The sequence below is a fragment of the Anabrus simplex genome, chromosome 14 (assembly GCF_040414725.1).
Source record: "Anabrus simplex isolate iqAnaSimp1 chromosome 14, ASM4041472v1, whole genome shotgun sequence".
In the NCBI taxonomy this organism is placed as follows: Eukaryota; Metazoa; Arthropoda; class Insecta; order Orthoptera; family Tettigoniidae; genus Anabrus; species Anabrus simplex.
Genome location: NC_090278.1, coordinates 61,560,585 through 61,586,804, shown reverse-complemented (window position 1 = coordinate 61,586,804; position 26,220 = coordinate 61,560,585). Strand labels below are relative to the sequence as shown.

Sequence of the window (26,220 nt, the reverse complement as noted above, 5' to 3'; positions counted from 1 at the left end):
AAATTCACAAATACTACACTTACTAACAACATCTGACACTAATAAGATAATATACAGTATTATTAAGAATAAGGAACATTCCACTGATCTCAGTCACTAGAACCCTCCAACAATATGAAAAACACACTAATTACTGAAGGAAAATGCAAAAGATCGCTAAGCGTACCGAATACCATACACGCTGAGCGAGAATGGTTAACCACGTGGCAAATGTAAATATTAAGAGTTGGCAACTGGGTTTCGAGATCGTGCTCTGCCGATAAAAATCAATATGAATGACCAAAATCTGCCAAAACGTCAATTTAGAAGTAGAGCCATGCGGAGTTTAAAAAAAAATTTTTTTAGGCCTACAAGACGTGTACTACAGTTCGTTATGTGCTTTCTATCTTCCTCACACCCCCCGACATCTGCTTCAAGTTAACGGCAGCAGATGCGACATCGGCAACTTATTCTTAGAACCTATTCATAGGCCTATATCGTCCCTGCATTCCTACTGGTTGTCACAACCACGAGCGTAGTTTCTGGCTGTTTCGCAAGTACTGCATGGACAAGCCGATATTGAGTTTATTTTCCTGCTTTAATCCTCTTCATGCTAAAGGTCAAGAAGAAAAGAAAAGCAGGTTCGAAGTAGCAGAAATGAGTGCATGGGAAAGTATTGGGGTATTACGTGCGACTGATAAAGACGCAGGAGCAACACTAGCACATCTAAACGTAAAGTTGCTTTTCCCGCGAGAATTTTATTTCATGTCTCCTCATCCTTGTGGTACGTTCTAATAATGCAATGTAATAATTACGAGTGACACGATAGTACAATGTTTAGCTCGTATAAAGGTAAAAATAAAAATAACTTTCAATTTTATGCCAACACGTGGTATCGCAGTGCCTCTGCGTGCGTGTATCAGGCCTTTCACCAACACCCAGCTGGTTATCAACATTCGTTCAACTTCGTACACGATCGGGATCTTTCGGCCGGCTGTTTGGCGGCATAGTATGTATCAGCTGGCAAGTCTGCTGTTTCCTGCTTAGAGTCGGGATGGTCGGGATGTTTCTTTATTTCGTATTAGTTCTAACTAATGGACACGGAAAATCTTATCAGTTTAGTTCCAAACCGTAATTTCCTCTACGACAAGGCCCATAAGCATTATTGCAACAACAACGTAAGAGAGAATGTCTGGAAGGAAATAAGCAAGGGAATGAAAAATCAAACAGGTTAGAATATTAAATTTTGTGGTAGATTAGGCCTATACGGTAATTTATTTCGCAATTATTGTTGACATTTCAGAATCATATTATCATGTTGGAGTCCATATACAGTACGGTATGTCAGTACGATAATTGACACGGCTTGGAATGTACAGTACCGGTATTTACCGTGAACATTTTTGTAAGTGGCATTCCCTACCGTTATCGTTCATGTATTCCTAACAAACAGTACGGTAATGCATAAGAAGCTGCTGTGTTGTGGACAAATACATTTTTCGGTTTTTAATTAATGTTGAGGCCACATCGATTAATGACTTCACCCTGTCGCGGCACACAACTTACTGCATTAATGTTTTATCAAACTATCCATTGCGTGCTTTGTGTTTCCCGCGTAGAATCCCATTCGATTCTATTCTGCTTGATGTAAATGATGGAGTGGAAATTACGACTGATGGGTTCGATTCGATTCCACAAGATGAGAGTGAGCATCTGGTGTCCGTGTTGTCATATGGCCTTGGAAAGCCCGGGGAGGCTCCATGACAGGCGCAAACGGTCTAACACGGGGTTCGACTTGCAAGGCGACTGGAGGGTTCTAACCATGAGCTGCTTTGAGCGGACGTTTTCTATCTCAAGGGGCTCTAAAATTTGAACTGTTTAACCGGGATAAATATACATATATCTTAATGCAACCGATCAAGGGACCACGAATATCACACTTCTTAGGCGGGAAAACTTCTTAACCGAGTTTCACTGTATTAGGGATCCTAACTTTATCTGAACTATCCGTATTTAATAATTTAGGCGTTAATTCATGTAATATACTTTTAATGTCTGTGGCGTCGTTAAGATTCTGATCCTTATTATACACCTGGTCTAAATAAATATATAAACTTCTTCGTTCGTTTAACGTTCTTTTTTCTATATCTCTTATTATCGCTGGATCTTTTTCAATGGATTCAAATCAGTGGCCAGTCTCTCTCATATGCAAGTTCATCGCTGAGTACTTTCTATGCTTTTCCGCGTTAACATGTTCCATATATCTTACCATAAAGCTTCTCCCAGCTTGTCCACCATATGAATAATTACACTGAACATTTATGTCTATATACTCCCGATCCCAAATAACGATTTTTGTCATAAATAACTTTATTATGATTTTAAAATATGGAATGGTATGTGTTAGTAGTTCTAAATGCTATATTAAAATTATGTTTTTTGAATATGTTAGCAATCTGGTGAATAGCTGGGCTGTTATAAGTGAATGTAGCAAACTCAGTCTTTTTGGTTTTGTTTGGTATCAGATTTGTTGATAACCTGTTCTTAATTTTATTGTTGATCAGTCGATTGATCATTTCTACTTTGAAACCATTCAGTTTAGCAAGATTTTAATATAATTTAACTCTTCTTCAAACTCTTGGGAGATAAGAGGAATTCTAAGCACTCTGTACATTAGACTGTGGAAGTTGCCTGCTTTTGTGAATTTGTGTGTAATTAGGAATTGTTTATAGTTGTAGATGTTTGTGGCGGCTTTCTAAAGATTTGGAAATCAAAGGTGTTACCTTTAAGCATGGCTGTTTTATCTAGAAAATTCAATGAGTTATCTATCTCGTCCTCTTTAGAAAATTTCAAATTGGGTTCGATTTCATTTAACTTATCTAAAACTTCTTGATTATTGGTGACCTCTGTTTATAATTACAAATTTATTGCCTACATATCTCAACCATAAATCAATTCCTTTAATTTTTGCTTTTATTTCATTATACTCGATTGAATCCAAGAATATGTCTGCAAGGATGCCCAATATTGGATCACCCATTGCTAATCCATTCTGTTTATAAATCCTATTATTAAAAGAAAAGTAATTATTGTCTAATACAAATTTTAATATTCTAATGTATTCCTTAATTCCAGTTTATTAAGCCCACTGTGTTAACAAATATTATCGTAAATAATATTAACAGTTTTTTCTGTCTGAATATTTGGGAACATTCACTACGTCAAATGAGCATATCATCTGATTTGGACGTATACCAAATTTATTCAGAATGTCACACAAATCAATGGAATTTCAGAAAGTTATGGATGTATTTGGAGACCTTATACGTGGGACAATTTAGGCAATTAATTATCGGGCGAATCAGAAGATCTTTTTTATGTACTTTGGGCAATGCACTAGTTACTGGGAGCCTAGGATTCATATTGATTCAGAAAGTGATGGAACCAACTAGAGGGAAGAATATTTTGGACGTGGTGCTGATAAAACCAGATGAGCTCTATAGAGAAACCAAAGTAATAGATGGTCTTAGTGATCACGAAGCTGTTTTTGTCGTAGTTAAAAATAATTGTGATAGAAAGGAAGGTATTAAAATTAGGACTATTAGGCAGTACCATATGGCTGATAAAACAGGCATGAGGGAGTTTTAAAAAAGTAACTATGATCGCTGGAAAATGGTAAATAAAAATGTAAACAGACTCTGGGATTGGTTTAAAGCAATTGTTGAGGAATGTGAAAATAGGTTTGTACCTTTCTGGTGGTAAGGAATGGTAAAGATCCACTATATTATAACAGAGAAGTAAAGAGACTATGGAGGTGCAGGTTGGAACGAAATAAGAGTTAGAAATAGTTATGGAAGTAAAGAGAAATTGAAGGAACTTACTAGGAAATTGAATCTAGCAAAGAAGTCAGCGAAGGATAACATGATGGCAAGCAAAATTGGTGGTCATACAAATTTTAGTGAAAAATGGAAGGGTATGTACAGGTACTTTAAGGCAGAAACAGGTTCAAAAAAGGATATACCAGGAATCCTTAATGAACGAGGGGAGTGTGTATGCGAGGATCTTCAAAAGGCAGAAGTATTCAGTCAGCAGTATGTAAAGAATGTTGGTTACAAGGATAATCTCCAGATAGGGGAGGTGAGTAATACTACAAAAGTATTAAAATTTACCTATGATAATGACATTTACAGTAAGATACAAAAGTTGAAAATTAGAAAAGCAGCTGGAATTGATAAGATTTCTGGGGATATACTAAAGGCAATGGGTTGGAACCTAGTACCATATCTGAAATACTTATTTGATTATTGTTTGGTTGAAGGAGCTATACCAAATGAATGGAGAGTTGCTATAATAGCCCCTGTGTATAAAGGAAAGGGTGATAAACATCAAGCTGAAAATTACAGGCCAGTAAGTTTGACATACACTGCATGTAAGCTTTGGGTAAGCACTCTTTCTGATTAGACATGTCTGCGAAATTAATAACTGGTTTCACAAAAGGTAGTTTGGGATTAGGAAAGGTTATTCCACTGAAGTTCAGCTTGTAGGATTTCAGCAAGATATAGCAGATATCCTGGATTCAGGAGGCCAAATGGACTGTATTGCGATTGACCTATCTAAGGCATTTGATAGGGTAGATCATGGAAGACTACTAGCATAAATGAGTGCTATTGGACTAGAAAAAGGAGTGACTGAATGGGTGGCTATATTTCTAGAAAATAGAACTCAGAGAATTAGAGTAGGCGAATCTTTATCTGACCCTGTAATAATTAAGAGGGGAATTCCTCAAGCAGTATTATTGATAAATGATGTGTGTAAAGAAGTGGAATCAGAGATAAGGCTGTTTGCAGATGATATTTTGTACAGAGTAATAAATAAGTTACAAGATCGTGAGCAGCTGCAGGGTGACCACGATAGTGTTGTGAGATGGATGGTGGGCAATGCTATGATAAACGGGGTTAAAAGTCAGGTTGCGAGTTTCACAAATAGGAAAAGTCCTCTCTGTTTTAATTACTGTGTTGATGGGGTGAAAGCTCCTTTTGGGGATCATTGTAAGTACCTAGGTGTTAATATAAGAAGACCTTCATTGGGGCAATCACATAAATATGATTGAAAATAAAGGGTACAGATCTCTGCACATTGTTATGAGGGTATTTAGGGGTTATAGTAAGGATGTGGGACAGTATGGTGCAAAAAGGAATTGGACAGGGATTAATAAAAATGATCATGGCGTTGTATAAGGAATGTTGTAGTTGCGTGCAAACACAAGTTGGCAGGACAAGTGGGTTCAAAATAACTAGTGGGCTGAGACAGGGAAGTGTTCTATCACCAATCCTATTTACAATAGTAATGGATGACAACATGAGAACAGCAAAAGCACAGCATATGGAGGTAGAGAAATGAACATGATGTTATTTGCAGATGGTATTGTGACTTGGAGAGAAGACGACAGGAAGGTTCAAGAACGGTTGAATGTGGTGAATGGGAAGATCGAAGAATGTGGATTGAAAATAAGTGTAGAAAAGAGTAACACTCTTGTTATGACTAGAGGGGAGAAAGAAGGGAAAGGTCAGACTAGATTTGCAGACAAGCCCCTGGAAGTAGTGGAAACGTTTAAATACCTGGGGAGTGAATTAATGGAGAATGCTCGACTGGATGCTAAGATTAGTAAAAGGATTCAAGCTGGAAGTTGTTTCTATCATAGTGTAAGAAACATGTTATGGGACAAAGATGTGCCAACGGAAGCAAAGGATACTATGTACAAGATGTATTACGTACCCATAACAACCATTTAAACCTAAGAATTTCATCTTAATATGGTCATAAAGTCGAACTAATTACCAATTACCAATTACTAATTAACAATAACTACTTCACATTCGATAAGATCATTTACAAACAAGATGGTTTGGCTATGGGTTCACCAGCCTCAGGAATTTTAGCAGAGATCTACCTTGATTTCCTAGAGCACACCGCCATCGACAATAACATCAAATTTGCTAATATCCAATTTTGGGCTAGGTACGTCGATGACACATTTATAATCCTAGATGAACGCTCCATAGACGCGCCTTCCACCCTCAAAAACCTTAATAATATTGATCATGACATTAAATTTACCTTAGAATCAGAGACAAACAACTCCAACTTCCTAGACCTAACAATCAACAGGCACCCCTCTTCGTTCACATATAGTATCTATAGAAAGCCCACTCAAACGGCCACTACTATAAGAAATGACTCACTACACCCCCAAACACACAAAGCGGCTACATATAATAGCTTAGTAGACCGAGCATTCAAAATTCCAATGTCAAGAAAAAACTTAAAGAATTGAACACCATTCGCTCTATAGCAAAATTCAATGGATATAATGAATCCTTTATTGAAAGAATAATCAATAAATTCTGACACCGCCCAAAAACCACCCTAATAAAAGACAATACTAGCACTGCCACGCTTTCCACATTTACCTTCAATAAAGAAATTTACGTCACTAACGTTTTTAAAAAACACAACGTTAAAATAGCCTTTCGTACTAACAATAGAAGCACAGAGATCCTACACAACTCTTCATCAATAAATAAAAGTAGTCCTTTTTCTAAATCAGGTGTATATAGGTTTTCTTGCCAAGACTGCAAAAGTTCTTACCTAGGGCAAACAGGACGCAGCTTTAAAATCAGATATGCAGAACATGTCAATGCCATAAAACACAACCGTTTTTCCGCGGTCGGCCTACATATAAAAGAATTTAAGCACAACTTTACTGAAATAAATCAAGATCTTGAGGTATTAGATATTCTAAACAAAGGTTCTTTCCTAGACGTCACTGAAAACCTCTATATTCATTTAGACCAATATTTCAATCCCAACCTAAACTTAAATGATATCTCAGAGAAACCAAAGATCCTATTCGACTTTCTCATTGAATTTTTCAAAAACATGAATATCCCGAAAAACAGATCTGTCTTTCAAATCATGCATAATACTCTGTCACGCCACACACTTTCACCACATCACCCTCCATACTTCCCCCCCTTCCACCCCTCCTCCCCTCTCCCCCTCTAATCCAACAACGGCCGCTGCCCAGACCTAAACTATCCAACACGCTCTGTTCCTCTTCATCTCGCGCCATAGCTTTACCGCCTTATGTCCCGCAATAAACATCAGAGAAACCTGCCCCCACCCTACACGTAACGCTGCAACAATACACCACCAATACTGGCACAGTCAACCTCCAAACTCTCAACAACGTATTCCTTAATACCTATTTTATATTCTTGTCAAGCTGAATACCGGACCTATGAAGATTACAAGATTAATTTGTGCATCTACAGAATGGTTGTTAATGAAGCTATGTAATATAGAGAGAATCTTTCAAAGGTGGTTAAATGAAGAAGTTATATCATGTTCAAGATCATGCACAGTATTTAAAATACAATTTACCGTTGCTCTTTTATAGCTATTGTTGAGAGTTAAAGAGAATTTCCTGTTGTGTATGTTTATCAGGAACTCAAGGGAGACTTCTTTAGTTAGTTGGAACATAGAAAGAATGATGAACTCTTCTCAGAAGAACTCTTAAGGTTTCACTTTACTTTTTCCTGCCTCCTGGCTCTTCAGAAATGTGTGCGCGTGTGTTTTGTATTCAGGAATCATTCAAGACGAATATTTTCGCACTACAAGATTTGTGGTTAAGGTTATTTTTAATATGTATAACTTTCCCTGTTTTTTATCTCCTTGTAAGATATGTATTGTTTAATTTTCCTGTTGTGTATGTTTATCAGGAACTCAAGGGAGACTTCATTAGTTAGTCGGAACATAGAAAAATGATGAACTCTTCTCAGAAGAACTCTTAAGGTTTCACTTTACTTTGTCCTGCCTGCTGGCTCTTCAGAAATGTGTGCGCGTGTGTTTTGTATTCAGGAATCATTCAAGACGAATATTTTCGCACTACAAGATTTGTGGTTAAGGTTATTTTTAATATGTATAACTTTCCCTGTTTTTTATCTCCTTGTAAGATATGTATTGTTTAATTTTCCTGTTGTGTATGTTTATCAGGAACTCAAGGGAGACTTCATTAGTTAGTCGGAACATAGAAAAATGATGAACTCTTCTCAGAAGAACTCTTAAGGTTTCACTTTACTTTGTCCTGCCTGCTGGCTCCTCAGAAATGTGTGCGCGTGTGTTTTACATTCAGGAATCATTCAAGAAGAACACTTTCGCACTGCAAGATGTGTGGTTAAGGTTATTTTTAATTTGTATAACTTTTGTTTTCTCAACGATTCATTTGTTTCCTATATTCGTCCCTGTTTTTATCTCCTTGTAAGATGTGTATTGTTTAATGTAACGCCTTGTGTAACATAAATGCCTACATGCTTGCCTGTTTCCCATTTTGGCTGATGATGACGCAAACACAGCGTCGAAACTAGTTCCAAGTACAAATACATGTTATAAATAAAATATAACTTTTTGTATTGAAAAAGTGGACCGTTTTAAGTTTTTCCTATCATCTCATAACAACCTACGGAGCAGAAACTTGGACAATGACAAAGAAGGATGAGAGTCGAATACAGGCAGCCAAAATGAAGGTTTTTGAGGAGTATGATACAGAAGAGTAGAAGAGACAAAATAAGGAATGAGAAAATCCGGGAAGAAATTGGAGTGGAAAAAATGAATGATAGAATAGAGAAGAGCCGACTAAGATGGTTTGGGCACATAAAGCGAATGAGCGACGAAAGAATGCCAAAAAAAGGTGATGGAAATACAAATCCAAGGAAGGAGAGGCCGTGGACGACCACGATTGAGATGGAAGGATACCATCCAACGCAGCATTATAAAAAGAAACCTGGACTGGGACACAGTGTTGGAGGAGGAGTGATGGAAAGACCGAAGAAAGTGGAGAGGAACCATATTTGCCCCTACCCGGCTACAGCTGGATAAAGGTAAATGATGATGATTAAGGATGTAAACGAGAGGGCATATACGTCTCTAGTATGACCCCAACTAGAGTATGGTTCCAGTGTATGGGACCCTCACCAGGATTACTTGATTCAAGAACTGGAAAAAATCCAAAGAAAAGCAGCTCGTTAATTAATGAATGTAAGTTTTCGTGGCTCATTGTATTAACATAAAGAAATAAATGAACTGGATTAAAGCCACTATATATATATTTATTAATAATAAAGCAAAGCTTTCAGCCAAATTGCATTGGCCTTCATCAGGGCAAGTGAAGTTTTGCCTCCGACAGTGAGCAAAGAAATTATCTGAAGGAACATGGAAGTCATGCCCGTACTATCCACGGCCTACCCCACTAACTGGACTCAAGGATCGTAGCGCTGTGCTGTGGTGGTTGGGAGGGAAGTTACTGATGCACCGCCCTCTGTCGACAGTTTGAGTGCATCCCGCTGTGCCATGGTGGTGTTATGCATGTATTTCTGCAGTACAGGTCTCCATGTATTTGATAACTTGAAGCCGTCTTCCCTGTTGATGTTATTTGGGAGCTCTATCTCTATGGCTTCCCTCACAAGACGAGCATAGAAGTCTTTTACAGGCGCGATGACCTTCGCCTGGTCAAAGAGGATTTCATGGTCTGTACTGTAGAAATGTTCTGCTATGGCAGACTGGCTTATAGCGTTCTCCGTGGAGGATGAAAGAGCGACATTCTTTACCGATCTGATGTGCTCTTTCACCCTGGTGCTAACAAGCCTTTTTGTCATTACAACATATGAACAACCACAACCACATGGAATTTCATATACGCCCGGTGTCTCAAGACGTGGCTTCTCTTTGACTGGTCGAAACAGGGATTTGAGCTTCCGGTCTGCGGCGAAAACTGGAATTATGTGTGTCTTGATATATATCTTTTTCTCTACTCTTATTAGGCCAATTGTGTTTTGGACCCTTTTTAAGTGGCTCATTCTCTTTCTGTAAACTGTACATTGGTCAAGTTAACTACCGTAGGAGTAATAGTGTCCGTGGGGCCTGTATTTTATTCTTTAATCTTTTGTTTACTGTAACGTATTTGTGTGTCTCTTAAATGATTCATTTTCTTATCTAATGTGTCCTGTTTCTTGTCAAGTGTGTATGTTAGTTTGTATTCCATGTGTTGGTAAAATGACTGCCAATCTAATGGGGCTAAATCCAGTGTTACTGCTAAGTGAACGTTATACAATTCCAAATTCAATTTGGATTTTTTTTTCTATAGTATGCCTTGATTTCATTTTTAATCCATAGTTCATTTACCTTACTTTGGGCTCTACTATGGCTTGGGCTGTTTATGTTCCACTTTGTGTTGATTTTAGAAATCGGGGAACCAATTTTAGTCTCAGACACCATTTAAAGAAAGCTATATCTTTTACTAGTTTACAAATCTTCATTTTAAGATTGAGATAAAGGTAGATCTCGTTATACGCGATAATTATGTTCTGCGGAATTGCCGCGCATACCGAATTTGCGTAAATCGAGTCATTTTATATTAAAAAAAGGTTAGGTTTCCGTTTACTCACATATTAAGTTTAAAGTAGCAGAGATTCTTAGTAATTTTACAAAAAGCAACCATTATCGTGTTTTTGAAACCCATTTTAATGCAAACTTTATACACTTAAAAATTTTAGATATAAACACACAATAATAAATTGGTCTGCATACAAGCTCTTGGCTTTAGCTTGAATAGCAGCTCCAGAGAGAGACCTGTGTTGTTGGTTGTGATGCTCAATCCAATCCATTCTTTCCATCGCTTCCGAGCGACATTTGGTCACTCTAGTCAGTATAAGTTTGAACAGTTTTTTGAATTGGTTCTGGATTGTCACGAATAGTTCTCACAGTGGATTCACTAAGTTCCAAAGCACGCTGAATGTCAAAAACACGCTCACCTTTCTCATAGCGATCTAAAACTTCTAACTTTGTTTCTAACGAATATGACTGTTACATGATTCTTTCCTTCGACAGGCACACTTTCTTTCCTTTTATCCGGCGTTCTAAATATGAAACCTGTGCAATTTCACAGCTATACTGAACTGGCGATTCATGTCTCGACAAACGCAACAGAAGATGTGCGTAGAGATGTGCTTGCCCCGTTTAACCTTGGCGCGCGAAGTAGTGTATGTTACAGAGTTCGGCACGCGTGTTTGTACCCTAATTACAACTTCCACGTATTGTTAACAGATGGCAGCACTAGACTTAAAACCAAAATCGCGTATACGCGAAATTGCAGATAACAAATCCGCTTATAATGGGGTTTACCTGTACTTATTTAATCCACATCTTGCCTGGTTAGCTATCGTATTACAAGTTATAAACCTCATTATTGATCCGTATTGAAAATTGTTACAGTTCAAAAACAATGAAGGCATTTATTAAACCACGTGTTCAATACTTTACATCCACTTTTAAGTGGTTACATATATACTGTATATTGATACATAATATTTTCGAGACATGTTTTGCCCCTAATTTAGGGCATCTTCAGCCTACCATATAACCTTAAAAAGTTACACATTTTATTAAAAGAGGAGCTAAAAGATTAGCCTTGTAGCCTAATTACTAAAAATTAGTACACTTATTGTGAATAATACACTGATACATTAATAAAACATGTTATTGGAGTATTGTCTATGGTAATTCTAAAATGAACGAGTCCCAAGACATTTTCTTCTTTCAAAATGATGTGGTTTTAATAAAACTGCTTCAAACAAAAATTGGTTGTTATTTCACGTAATGTGATATTGCGTATATTGCCAACAAAATAAAGGCGTTAACACAAGCACACAAAATTATGCCTTGCAAACAACGTGTTCCAACGTGCTCCAATAACATATTTTATTAATGTATCAATGTATTATTCACAATAAGTGTACCAACTTTTAGTAATTAGGCTACAAGGCTAATATTTTAGCTTCTCTTTTAATAATATGTGTAACTTTTTAAGGTTGTATGTTAGGCTGAAGAGGCCCTAAATTAGGGGCGAAACATGTCCCGAAAATATTAAGTGTTAATATATCTTTGTAACCACTTAAAAGTGGATGTAAGGTATTGAACAGGTGGTTTAATAAATACCTTCGTTGTTTCTGAACTATAAAAATTTTCAATACGGATCAATAGTAAGGTTTATAACTTGTAATGTGGAAAGCTTGTCGATCATTGGACACACCTCCATGATACAACTGAAGAGATTTTGCTCAATCATCAGAGTTTGAGATAGAGAGCATTATTGGAAAGTGTGAGGCTGGACGGCCGGCCCCGTGGTGTAGGGGTAGCGTGCCTGCCTCTCGCCTGGAGGCCCCAGGTTCGATTCCCAGGCAGGTCAGGGACTTTTCTCTTGACTCGAGGGATGATTCGAGGTCCACTCAGCCTACGTGATTAGAATTGAGGAGCTATCCGGCTGCGAGATGGGGGTCCCAGTCTCGAAAGCCCAGAATAACGACCGAGAGGATGCATCGTGCTGACTATACGGCCCCACGTAACCTGCAGGCCTTCGGGCTGAGCAGCGGTCGCTGGGCAGGCCTAAGCCCTTTCAAGGGCGTAAATGCTGTGGGGTTTGGTTTGAGGCTGGATGGTTTCATCGAAAATACGCCTGTCATCTGGGCCATTCTCATCAGACTGTCAGGGAGTGTTCAGATGAGGGAATACCTGAGGGTCTGCACACAGCAACTGCGCTCAAGACACCGTTGACTGACTGCTAGGACAGAGGATAGTCTGATCCTCCAACAGGAATTACCAGATAGAACTGAAAAGGTATCCACCAATAGTAGTACCATTTCTACAGATCGCAATGTCTGCCGGAACCAATTCTAGGAACTTGCCTGAAGGAAATTTAGTCTCACAATGCAAATTATGAGTCCTGTCACCAACATCCACCTACCACCATTTCAGTTTTCAGTGGTGTAGTGAATGACGAACCACGATAGCTATGGACTGGAAATAGGTTGTCTTTAGTGATGAACCCAGGTTCTCTTTGTGAATTGACAACAAGTACGACCGTTGCATAAACAGTTAAGGGTTTCACTGCCTGCGTTATATATTTTTCCGGTCTTGTACGCAGTACCTGGAGACCTTGTGGTGAACACCTCAATCCTACCTTTGCTGTGGTGTGACACACCATCCCCACTGCTGGTGTGCAGGTTTTGGGACCCATCGCATATGACAGTCATTCATCCCTAGTAATGAAATGACTTACTGACATCACAGCGTGTGCAAGTCATCGTGCAGCCGCATGTGTTCTCCTTCATGGCAGGACTTCTAAGAAGCAATGTCCAACAGGATAATCTTCGGCAGCACACAGCGAGGCTATCACAGGAATGCCCCTGCAATATGCCCACACCTGTGTTGCTGGCTCGATTAACAGAATTATCTCTCACTGAACCTGTCCCCACCAGCAATGGAAGAAGGATTTACAATGAAAAGATAAAAGCTGACAAATGAATGAAAAATGGTTGAAGCTATGCATACAAACTAGCTTTGGTGGCAGAGTCACATGATAAGGGTGAAGGATAGGTTACCCAGGACAATAATAGACTAGCGGATGGTAAGAGAATCAGGAGACCAAAGTGACTATAGTTTACAGCCAATTTTTCATGATTTAAACGTAAAAAGGAGTAGACCGAAGTGAGGCCAGAACTAGTTGGAAAATAAGAGAATTGTAGAGATGTACAACTAAATCAGAGAGGCCTGAAGACAGACTAACAGTACTACAGTCTATACTCAAGATGTATGTACAGTACATATGTATGTATGTATGTATGTATGTATGTATGTAGAACAATGAAAGATCTCAGAAAAGTATTTTCCCCACAAAAGAGGGTCAGTATTCAAATGTCTTTAGACATCATTGATCTTTCTGTTTAATAAATACAGATTTTTACTCATTTCCCAAAAGCAGCCATCAAACTTCAAGAGAAGGGTAAAATCTGTACAAGTAACTTATTTCATTTTAATTTAATGCATTGTTTAACAAGCTCTATTTAAACAAACAGGTGGGATTAGGCCAGAAATCCAATTTGCATTTTCCTCTGTATTGACAAGTTTCTCCAAGCAAATTTCAAACATTTTGAGAAGGTTCCTAATGTACTTCATGAGAAAATAGCTCATTGGAAAGATGATTCATTAACATTCAAAGAAGAACACGAGATTAACTTCAAAATCTTACAGCAAAAGCCTGAATATAGCCAATAACTCATCGTCCCCAGACTAAGCAAATTCAAATGAACAGCGTGGAAAATGTTCAATCACATTTAATGAACATAAAATTACAGTAGTTAAGGCTTAGTACCAGTTTTTCCATCAATCAAATTTCTTTCAAGATTGATAAATAGAATATGCCACTTTTACCAAATATGGCTGTCAATTTTTTTTTTGAGAAGGTTCCTAATATATTTCATGATAAAATACCTCACTGAAAGATGATTCATTAACATACATAGAACATGAGGTTATTCCAAAATCGTATAGCAAAATCCTGAATACTGCCAATAACTGCAGTATCCTCAAACTAAGCATAATTAAAATGAACAGTGCGGAAAGTGTTCAGATCACATTTAATGAACATAAAAAATTATAGTAGTTAAGGGTCAGTACCACAAGTTATCACCAATCAAATTTCTTTCAAGATTGATAAATAGAACATGCAATTTTTACCACATACGGTTGTAAAAAGGGAAACAAAACCACTTTCTACATGTCAATATTATGAGTTTTTTGTGATTCACTCACTACTGTATAGAATTACGAGCTGAACCAAAGTTTCTCTAAGAATGGCCACAACTTAAGAAGAGAAAAGCATTAGAACAAACTCGTCCATTAAATCATTTGGTGACAAAATCAAACACCCATAAAAAGGATTCCTACAAGGTCACTCACCAAGGTTGCCCATACGGCCTGTTCGACCGATGCGGTGCACATACTCTTCCACATCAGAGGGCAAGTCGAAATTGATTACGTGTTTTACATGTGGGATATCCAGTCCCCGGGCAGCCACCTGTAACGGAGAGGTAAGATTATAAAAGCTATCTCTTAATAAAAATCAGGTGAAGACACAAATATGAAACCTGTGCATTAAAGCACCTACTGACGAGGGAAGTGTCAACTGTGGAACAGCCATTTTAACTTTCAGTGTAGGCTCATGCCTATGGCATAACGTGCGAACCACATGGGGAAGAGCACTCAGTGTATTGCTGTGCAACTATGGTTTTGTCGCTAATGAAGTTGCGTATTACTTCAAGTTGCTTTCCTGTTAGCAAGATAGCACTATTAAGCTGCTTGTCAGTCTTTTTTTCGGTGTTCAGGATGTAACTATTGTTCATGCTTTATTAATATTATTTCTCATCTTGAATCCAATACGCCTTACCATTCAGTGAGAATTGAGAAACTGCCAAACCAATTGTGGAGAAAAGGGAATATAATATAGTATTAGGACGGGAAGAGAATCCGTTACGAGCCAAATAGCGACAATTTGGTACTTCTTTAATGCCACCTTACCGCGTGTTATAGATTCTTGCAGCACTTATCGGGTAGGAGGCGTCACACTGCAATGGAGAATGCAAGTTTCAAGATTACACCTGTACCATTGTTCTCTAAAAAGCCAAAGAAACTCTGTGGAGCCAAGTGGAAAGTCCATGTGGCTGTAACAACAAAACTTTCACCCTTACAGAAGAAAGAGAAAACTGTTGCTAGAAAGGACTGAACTAGCGACTCCTCAAAATAAAAAAAGTCATCGAGAAGGAAAAAAATAATGCGGGACTTATGGTTATTCAAATTATCGATCTTGTTGTTTCTTGACCAATTTTTAAAAAACGAGTAGTACTGCAATGTGTAGATGGCTTGAGTTATTGTTGACTCCCATCTTATTTGAGATAGAGAATAACTGTGCATCAAGCACCATGAATGGGCATTGGGAGGAACAAAGACTGGGGATCATGGTTCAGGCAACTGCCCATAAACCGCACATTTTGCTGATGAACACTAAGTGCAGCATTCAATGATGTAAAGAGCGCTTTGGCTTGTCATGAAAGGTTCTAAGATGCGCGATTTGGAATGATGAATTATGTTATGCCTGCCTTCCTCATAAATGGAAAAATCAGATATTTGACAGGAGGGGGTTTACTAATTTGGTTACTTGAAAAAATTTTTTTTTTAACTTCTAAAATCTGTGTACTTTTGTACATAGGCTTACCATTTCCAATTTATTAACTGCTGTTCAACTGATTAAAAAGAGGATGGCTTTACTTTATATTGAAAGATCTCAGAGTAATTTTATCCCCATAAAAGGGTCAGTATTCAAATGTCTTCAGGCATCACTGATCTTTCAATGCAGTAAGTAAAACACATCTGGAATGAAGCATCATCATGACAGTTTCCTTAGTGCAAATTACAAGAGGGAAAACTGAGCAACATTCAGTCAGATAACTCTGCAGTGAAAACTTCCTCTGTAAGAGACTAAAACATATGGATGTTGGGGACATCAAATACTATGACAATTCCTTACCACAGCGAGCAAAGAGAGATTAGGTAAGACTATCACTCCTTGGTGAAATAAATGATATTCTTTTTTGTTGTCACTATGCTTCCAACATAATAAATAAAAGATAACGTACCGCTGTAGCCACCAGGATGGGCGTTGCACCAGAGCGGAAGCGACGCAGAGCCTCCTCACGCTCCCGTTGGCTGCGGTCACCATGGATTGATGTCACTGGATAACCCTCATTATGGAGGAACTCGTCCAGCGAGTCTGCTCCTTTCTTAGTTTCCACGAACACTAACGTTAAGTGGTCGGAATCTGAAGCGACAAGAGAAATGTTTGTTTCTGAGGAAAAAAGAAACAGAACTTTTGATTAAAATCACCATTTTAGTACAATTATTATACCCAGGTCATAAAAAAATTTCATTAATACATATGTCATGGTTGTGAAATATAAGGCACTCACTCCAAAGAATGTTTTCATATTCTCAGGAATATAAAAGCAAGATTAAGGATATGTACAGGAATACTGTCTTCTGATCTCTTGGTAACAATGTATAACTCATTGTAAAATACTCGCAGCCACGAACACTATCACTGGGTAGGGGCATTTAGGTAAATAGAGTTTCTTTCCATTTCACTATATTCTTCCACCCCTTCATATCAATCACCATATTCTAGCCCACATCCTGCTGCCTTATGCTATTTGTAACACTTCCAAACCTATGCCTGAGCAAGATCAAAGACTGGTGAAGTTGGGCAAGTGGCCAATGTCAAGACTGCATTTTATGGCTCTTATTTAAACACACTTGGCCTTTGTTGCTCAGAACATTTGCCTTTTAGCATGCCATTAGTCGCTGCCTTCTCTATAATAACTTATTCTCATTTCCACAAACACACTGGGTAAGCGAATGTACCAAAGACATTGTACTAAAGATAAGGCCCTCGCTTTGACATTTTGTACAGCAGAGTATAACTCGGTCAAGGTCTTCCTCAAGCTATCTACAGTTGTTTTTCAAAGGCTTTCTCCAGAATCCTGTTATTTTGCATTTGCATTGAATTTCCAAGCCACCTTAGCTTAGCTTTCAGTTCCTTCTTGCAATTTACACACATCTACTCATATTTCATTTTGTATTCTGCTTCATCTGGTCTGTCATTGTATGCTCGTATTTCATTCATTCCTACTGCTTGAATCCTCCTCTTCTTTTCCAGTAAAGGTCCAACATCAATCCTGATACAAAGTATATTTTTGTTTCATATAGTCATGCATAGAGAGAAGGAACAATAATTTAAATGTTATTGGCTTTACATCCCACTAACTAAATTTTTAGTGTTTTCAGAGATGTCAAGGTGCCGGAATGTAGTCAAACAGAAGTTCTTTAATGTGCCAGTAAATCTACCGACACGAGGAGGCTGACGTATTTCAGCACCTTCAAATACCAATGGACTGAGCCAGGATCAAACCTGCCAAGCTGGAGACAGAAGGCCAGCACCTCAACTGTCTGAACCATTCAGCCCAGCACAGAAGGAACATGTATTACAGCAAACACAATGGCAGGTCAATGCAGGAAGAGAGAGTCATAGAATGAAGACATGTGGCCCCTGAACACAACTTGCTCACCCTTTGTTCCTCTTCATTTCTCACTGTATTCCATAACGTACTTCTTGGAAAGCTAATTTTTGCAGCTCAAGTATCCGATGTTAATCCTTTGACACTGGCCAGATCTCAGCTGCATATCTCGCATTAAGGATGTACTGCGTATACGTGAATAATATCCACAACAAACCACTCACCCTAATTTTGAGACATACTCTAAAAATTTTTTTTAAAAAGCCTTAATTTTGATAGCCAGCCCCGGCAAGCTTTGAAGCCAGTGATGCCTAGTTCCCTGGCTATAGCTCAAACTTTAAACTGGCATACAGTCGAAACTGGTTAAGATGTCCCTCTCTAGCGAGTTTCCCTGGTTATTAAGCCATTATCGTAATCTATAATCTTCATATCCGTATTGACAAACTACACAATTAGAAATAAGAAAGGATTTCCACCTATCAATACTTATTTATTGCAGTTATTATGCTACAGTACTGGTTTCGACCCCCTACATAGGGTCATCTTCAGCTGAACAATACATTCACATATATATCATGAAGCTATGATTAAGATTACATTGTCTAGGGAATGCCATATGATAAAAATTTGGTCATATCCAAATGGGGCATGTCGAAACGGGAACTGGCGTGTACGTCACTATGTGTGACAATGCAACTGTATGTCTATAATGATATGCTTTGGGTCTTAAATTTAGTTTATAAAACACTATCTCTACCTAAAACTAACTTGTAAGTATGTAAGATAAAAACAATATATGTAGGAACACTTCATGCACGTGAACGTTCGTGTCTTGCATGTTGTTCAGTTCATCGGTTGATTTCTGTGTTAAGTCTTATTTACATAGTTGTACACTTGGTTCCTGTTTCTGGAGCTTGAATGATATGATTTGCTTGTAAAATTGTCACGTATGTATAAAAGATTTTATCTTCATGTATAAACGTAGAGTACAACACTTTCCAAGTTAAAAAAAATTGCCAGGCGTATGGATACAATTAGGCTAAAATATGTATATTCAGCTCTGTTGTGTGTTTAATCTTGTTGCTTTATGTTAAAATTGAATCATGTGACGTCCATAAAATTTGAGTGGCATTGGATTCAAAGTAGTGGCTCCTTTCCCATCTGTAGCTGTGCAGTAATGTTATATTGTCTGTGGAAGATAAGTCTGAACTGTGAGTGATGTTTTATGTTGGAGAAATGTCTAAGGGTTGTGTGTGCTAATTTGAATATGTACTTACTGTTATTGGTGTGGTTGAGTTGCGTTTGATATGCAAGCTTGTTGTGTACTGCTTCGTGTTCTTCTTGGACTCATACTAGCTGCTGTGAGGGGAAGGAAAAGAGGGGTATGGAGAGTTGCTGTTGTGGGGTTAGGGGTGGAGCAAGGTGTGTTGTTTGATGTTTCTCTGTCGCGTGTTGTGTTCTGTTTATTGATTATCTTAAAGTACGTAAAAGTTTCAAACAAATTTATTAAAAAACCACCATTCAAATACTTTACAATCTTTAAGTTTAAGATACAAATATTACATATATATGTTAAAATGGGACATGTTTCATTTAGGCTTTGTAAGCATCTTCAGCCATACTTAATCTAAAGCTAAGTCAGGGCCCTGAACTGGGTTCCTCATTCAAGTATAATACTTGCTTTAATACAAGATAAAACAGTCATAACAATCTGGTCTGTTGAGAGAGCAATGCTTAAATGCAACTAAAATTCAATAATGAACTTGTCATAGTATTATATGTACATGGAATAAATACTAGTGTTTGTCTAAAGTACAAGTGGTTATTAGTAGAACGAAACATAGTCATAATGATCTGCTATACATTTGGATTGTACAAATTATTTGATATTAATGAAGCGTAGATTAAGTAAAATATCAACAAATAAATCTTCGAACGTTGATTGAGAATCAGGTACGTAGAATTACAGAAGAGTTGCTAACTCCAAGTGTTTGCATGATAAGGTCAAAAGGTGCTTGAAGCATCAGTATAGAAGTGTTGAGACTCATAACATGTAATATCTTAAGGTAACCGTATTTAGGGCGGGGATGACGGTATTGAAGATGTTAGTTTTTTCTGCAATTTCATTGATGTTGAAATTTGGACTGGTATACTGATCTAGAGAGATGTAAAATTCTTCTGTTATGTTGAGCAGGGGGCCCTTGGAGTTTATGTTCAGGATTTGCATGTCGTTCTCGATGTTTGTGAAACTGTGTTTATAGTCTTCAACATGTTGGCCTATTGAGGAAAAATGATTGTGTTTTACCGCATTATATCGGAGCAGAAAGTTCCTACCAGTGCGTCTAACGTAGCTTATCCCACAGTTATTGCATTTAATACGGTATACCCCTGAGTGGTTGTATTTGTTGTTGCTGTTGATGGTCCTGACGTGTATGATGTTGGTACTGTTATGTGTAGTTTTAAATGCTATTCTTAAGTTATGTTTTTTTAAAAACGTTAGTTATGGGGTATGTGTGTACATTATTGAAGGTGAAGGTGAATTTTAAGACCCAAAGCATATCATTACAGACATACAATTGCATTGTCACACAGTGACATACATGCCAGTTCCCGTTTCGACATGCCCCATTTGGATGTGACCGAATTTTTGTTATATGGCATTCCCTAGACCAGGGATGGCGAACCTATGCCACGCGTGTCACTAGGTGACACGCGAACACGATTTCGGTGGCACACCACATGTACATATTACCGTATTTTATGTACGTCTTGTACTATAGACTATACATATCTCGTGTATCGTAACGTCGTAGTGTTTCAGGTTTAAGCAATAAATAATGAAAACCTAAATTCTACTTCCATTCGGACGTGTATTATGGCAACACTGCAACACTGATAAGTCCGGAAGCCAAGTGAAATAAACGTCAGACGCGGCGGACGAGCCATTCTCCGATCTACATTGGTCGACTAGTGAAGTTTGGCATATGTGTGGTTGCCAGCATCACGTAATTATTCTTCGTAAGTAACTGTTTATTGTTTTCAATTTTGTAAGACAAATAGTTGCCAAGAGAATATCCCAATTTCGAGATTTGGAGAAACTATCGCACTTTATTTCAAAACCTCATATCACACAAATGAGTGATGTTAGGCCTAATGTCAATTTTTGGACTGGTTAGATATTGAAAATTTAGAAATGGAGTTGACTGAATTTCGAGAAAGCATTGCATGGGTAAACAAATTCGTACACCTTGGTAAAGCAATGGTGAAAATCGAGTGTGCTGTTGATGGTGAATATTCTCTCAGAAACCGGAAAACATAATATTTGAACAGTGGAACTGCCTGCCACAAATGTTTTCGGCTATGAAGACATTTGCAGTTATCATGTTTGGGTCAGCATACGCCTGCAGGCAGCCGTTTTCTACAATGAACGTTGTGAGGTAAACATTTGGAAACCGTTTTACTTCAGATCTAACCGTCTTACTAATAAACGGTGTATAACTTTTATACAAGGTTTATACACCGTTTACGCGAAATTCATTACTAATAAACCGTGTATAAGCCTCCTATGTATACATCTGTTATAGTTATTCACTGAATTGCTTATACAGTCCAGGACCCTTGTATAAGCGTTGTATAGCAGCGTGTAGCGGAAAAAAAGAAACGAGTGAGCAGTTTATTTTCGTGGTATTTATTGTCGACAGTAATATAATCGTTGTAAAATATTCGACTTATCCATTTAACATTGAACACACGTTGAAAGAATGACGATAACGTTGATGATCTTCACGATATTTTAAACATAGAAGACATACGGTACCGTACACCATTCAGAGGTTATGGAAGCTAGACATCTTCGTCAAGTAAAACACTTTAAAGAGACGGAATGACAATGAATAACTATAAAAGAAATTATGGTTGGGCGTATTTTTGTGTAAAAATGTGTTACAGCTTAATAGACCTTTGATATTGCGAGTTTATTATACCCTATCTGCCCCTACAAAGATCTTTCTTAATTGAGTAGGTACCTACCGTATACAATGGGACATATTCCTGGAGATAAAAAGTGGCATAACTTGAAAACCGTACGTAATATGATTTCCATACTTTGTAGTTGAATACGTAGAAATGTGATGTATAAATGCCTAATAGAAACTTTTTTGATCTAACCTTTCGTTTAGCTACAAAACAGGTTTTCCTTTCTCCTGAAAAGTAAGGATTTTGGAATGTGTACCCTTTTCAACTCGCCGATTCAATTACAATTGCTCACGTTTTCTGAACTATCCCAGTTAGGAGCTTTTGATATTTTCTTAAGCTTTTCCATTTCTTTTTTAGCATCCATTACACAAGCAAGCTGAAGAAATGTTGATATCAATATAAGTCAATTTCCAGCTGTCTCACGGAATGACAATGAATAACTATAAAAGAAATTGTGGTTGGGCGTATGTTTGTGTATTAAGGTGTTACTGCTTAATAGACTTTAAATTGCGAGTTTATTATACATTATCTGCCTCTACAAAGATTTTAGATCTTTCTCAAATTTGAGTATAAAAAGGGACATATTCCTTGACATAAAAAATGGTATAACTTTAAAACCGTACGTAATATGATTTCCATACTTTGTAGTTGAATACGTAGAAATGTGATGTATAAATGCCTAATAGAAACTTTTTTGATCTAACCTTTCGTTTAGCTACAAAACAGGTTTTCCTTTCTCCTGAAAAGTAAGGATTTTGGAATGTGTACCCTTTTCAACCCGCCGATTCAATTACAATTGCTTACGTTTTCCGTACTATCCCAGTTAGGAGCTATTGATCTTTTCTTAAGCCATTCCATTTCTTTTTTTGGCGTTCATTACACAAGCGAGCTGAAAAAATGTTGATATCAGTATAAGCGAATTTCCAGCTGTCTCACTTAGTGTTGCCACTGTCTTTTCGATATGCCGTGCTACTGTGCGACTTTCCGGAAAGTTTTGCTCGTAGATAACCAGCAGAAGCGATCATAAAGGCGGTGAACGTGCGAAATACGTCAGTGAACTGCAGGAAGAGATTCCTACTCCTTGGAACGAGTGTATACGTGCTGTGTAGTAATATAATGCGTATACCTCGTTTATTAGTAAGAAAAATGTAAAACGCTTATACAGGGTTTATTCACTGTATAACTAAACAAGAGTTAAACAACGGTATAAGGACTTTTTATTAGTAAGACCCCTAAGTGCTTCTCGTATCTTATTGAAGACAAGAAGTGAACATAACATAAATGACATGACAACTAAGTATTTTTGCCCTACTGGCAAAATTCGACCACCAAACATTCAATAAAATGTATTATTTTACAATATATACATTTGTAATAACAAGTGGCACAGTAGACAGTTAAGAATAATAAACCCGACCTCAAATGGCACACTAGTTGGAAAAGGTTTGCCATCCCTGCCCTAGACAATGCAATCTTAATCATAGCTTCATGATATATATGTGAATTTATTGTTCAGCTGAAAATGACCCTATCTAGGGGGTCGACACCAGTACTGTAGCATAAGTGCAATAAATAAGCACTGATAAGTAGAAATCCTTTCCTATTTCTAATTGTATTAAGCCATTATTCCGAAGTCCCAGTTGATGTCCTATTAAATATGTTAAAGAAACCTGGATAGCACATTTATGTTACTCTTTAGAATGTTCATAATACCCACCATAAGAAATTTAAATTAACCTTCCTGGCCACGTTCCGCACATAATGCGCCAGTGATGACTGGCCTGGGTGACGATTTGGTAGGGAACTATTTCACAGCCCTAGCGTGTTGGCCTACAAGTGCAGGGAGCATCAGTCTCAAGCCAGTCTTTGATGTGGGCGTTTGTTTGGATTGTGCAACAGTAGCTTGTGTGACGTGTTGGTGTTGAATTTTATGTTCGTAAGTGAATTGTGTAACAATATTCATAAATTAGGTCTACTGTACTTGCACAGTGGTTTGCAGGACATTCAGTTATGGAGAGGAAGAAAGCTACAGTTTATAAATGTAAAATTAAAGTTTATTGAGAAAGCGGATACTAATCCACACGTGAAACATATGCAAATCACCCCGATGTTGGACATTCCTACTATAACTTATAAACATAATTGTAAGTGTTGTGTACAGTTTACATTTCTAAGAACTTTTTCCATGATGTTTTACTATGTTGGTGTTCTTAAAACTTATTATACCTTTATTTATTTATTTATTATAACTGTAAACACTTGTTTGTTTTCATCATAATTACTTTTACGTTCAAATTTAACCTTAAATTTATTCACAATTATTCACTTCACATGGGGCCATCTCATCTTCTCTGTCAAATATACTGTGAACATCTATGACCGTAGGGGTCCTTCAGGTGTGGAGTAGTCACTTTTCACATAACCGGAATCACTTTCGGCAGTGAGGTTTCTGTCACAATCTAAACATCTAGATATCCAAGCACTCTGGGATCTTCAGCGTTGAACTCGGCCCAGCCATTGAAATAAAACACTGACACAAATGCATGCGAGATTAATGAGATTTCTTGGTCCCCACAAAAATATCCTAACCAGTTTTCGCTGTATTTCACTCTGAAACGGCAATCTGATCTTTTCATTAAATTATCTGCGCAGACTTTTTAAAAAGTCTGCTTCACTGGTTGGCCGTGGTAAGAATAGTATTGCTTTCTTGATATCCACGAATACCACCTTTGCAGCTATTGTACTTCCATCTTGCTGTGCTATTTCCAAAATTATATTCATTTTCAAAAATATCAAGGTTTTCTACAGCAGTGAAAGAATTACAAAAATGTTCTGCACTTGTAACCATAATAACACGTGATTCACTCCTTTCTCCTAACTAGGTAACAGATACTTGTGTAACACCGAAGTATAATGGAATTCACATGTTACGAGAACAAACATTTCTGCCTGGCACCAGGACCCCTAGTCGCAGGTTTATGAGGGATATTTTCTTATGGCAACTACTGACGTATTGACCTTTGTTCCTTCCTTAAATTCATTGAGGGCAAGGGCCAGTTAGGCTTAGGTAAGATTTATGGCTTTATGGATTCAAGGCTCTTTATATATCACCATTCTCCCTTACCAATGTCAAGGGTCGCCTAAACGTAAGCAAAAATGAAAGTATACCCGAGTGAAAATCAATAAACGTCATCATTTAGAAATTATCAGCAAAATTATCCGCACTGCTATACAGTTTGTATCCCCCAAGACACTAACTTCGCGGATATCCCCATCCATGCAGGGCTCTAGCTATAGGCAACCCGCACATCGAGGTGAAATCCGTTGTCGCCACATAGCCTACTCGTGTCTAATAGCAGCAAGGGGTCGCTCAAAGCTAAACATTGCCAATCTGATGGACGAATCACCAACAGCCCTCACTCCATATGAACACTTTGGAGAGGTTTGGAATTTAATCCAGGCATTTGGAACGCAATCTAGTGATTAGAAATTGTATACCACCATCTCCCCTACCCTGCCAGCAAAAAATGAGATGGTGACACTGTTTTCGACCAACAGGACTCAACCCGGCTAACCACAGTGTCAGACTATAGGTTTCAACGCTTTAACAACCATGGTCACCAGGCGGGCTAAGAAGTGTGATATTCTTGGTCCCTTGATCAGTTGCATTAAGATATATGTATATTTTTCCCGTTTAAAGTGTTCTGTTGTAAATATATTTCCCGCTTAAACAGTTCAGATTTTAAGAGCCCCTTGAGATAGAAAACGTCCGCTCAAAGCAGCCTGTGGTTAGAACCCTCCAGTCTCCGTGCAAGTTGCACCCTGTGTTAGACCGTTCGCGCGCTCGCGGTGTGCGTCTGGTGTCAAGGAACGTGTGGGCCTGCCACAGCCATATGACGTCACGCTATGACAACACGGACAGCAGATGCTCACTCGACTTGTGGAATCGAATCGAACCCATCAGTCAACATTTCCACTCCACCATTCCATCTAGCGGAATAAAATCGAACGGGATTCTACGTAAGAAACAAAGTACGCAATGGATGATTTGATAAAACTTTAATGCAGTAATTTGCGGGCTGCAACAGGGTGAAGTCATTAATCGAGGTGGCCTAAACATTAATTATAAACAGTAAAATGCATTTGTCCACAACATTACTGTTAACCTACCACAAAACTGAATATTCTAACCTGTCTGATTTTTCATTCCCTTGCTTATTTCCTTCCAGGCATTCTGTCTTACGTTGTT

General features: G+C 37.9%; 1 protein-coding gene across 3 annotated transcripts in view; it reads right to left on the bottom strand.

Annotated features, from left to right (window-relative positions):
- bel (ATP-dependent RNA helicase bel) overlaps window positions 1–26,220 on the bottom strand; it is a 173,206-nt gene that overhangs the window by 49,032 nt on the left and 97,954 nt on the right. For 2 of the 3 annotated variants that reach the window (XM_067157812.2, XM_067157814.2), the window contains 2 exons: window positions 16,563–16,771; window positions 14,830–14,947 (listed from right to left, as the gene is read on the bottom strand). In XM_067157812.2, coding sequence (XP_067013913.1) covers window positions 14,830–14,947; window positions 16,563–16,771 — 327 coding nt within the window. The remainder of the gene's footprint in view (window positions 1–14,829; window positions 14,948–16,562; window positions 16,772–26,220) is intronic. The other variant, XM_067157813.2, reaches the window with a different exon arrangement.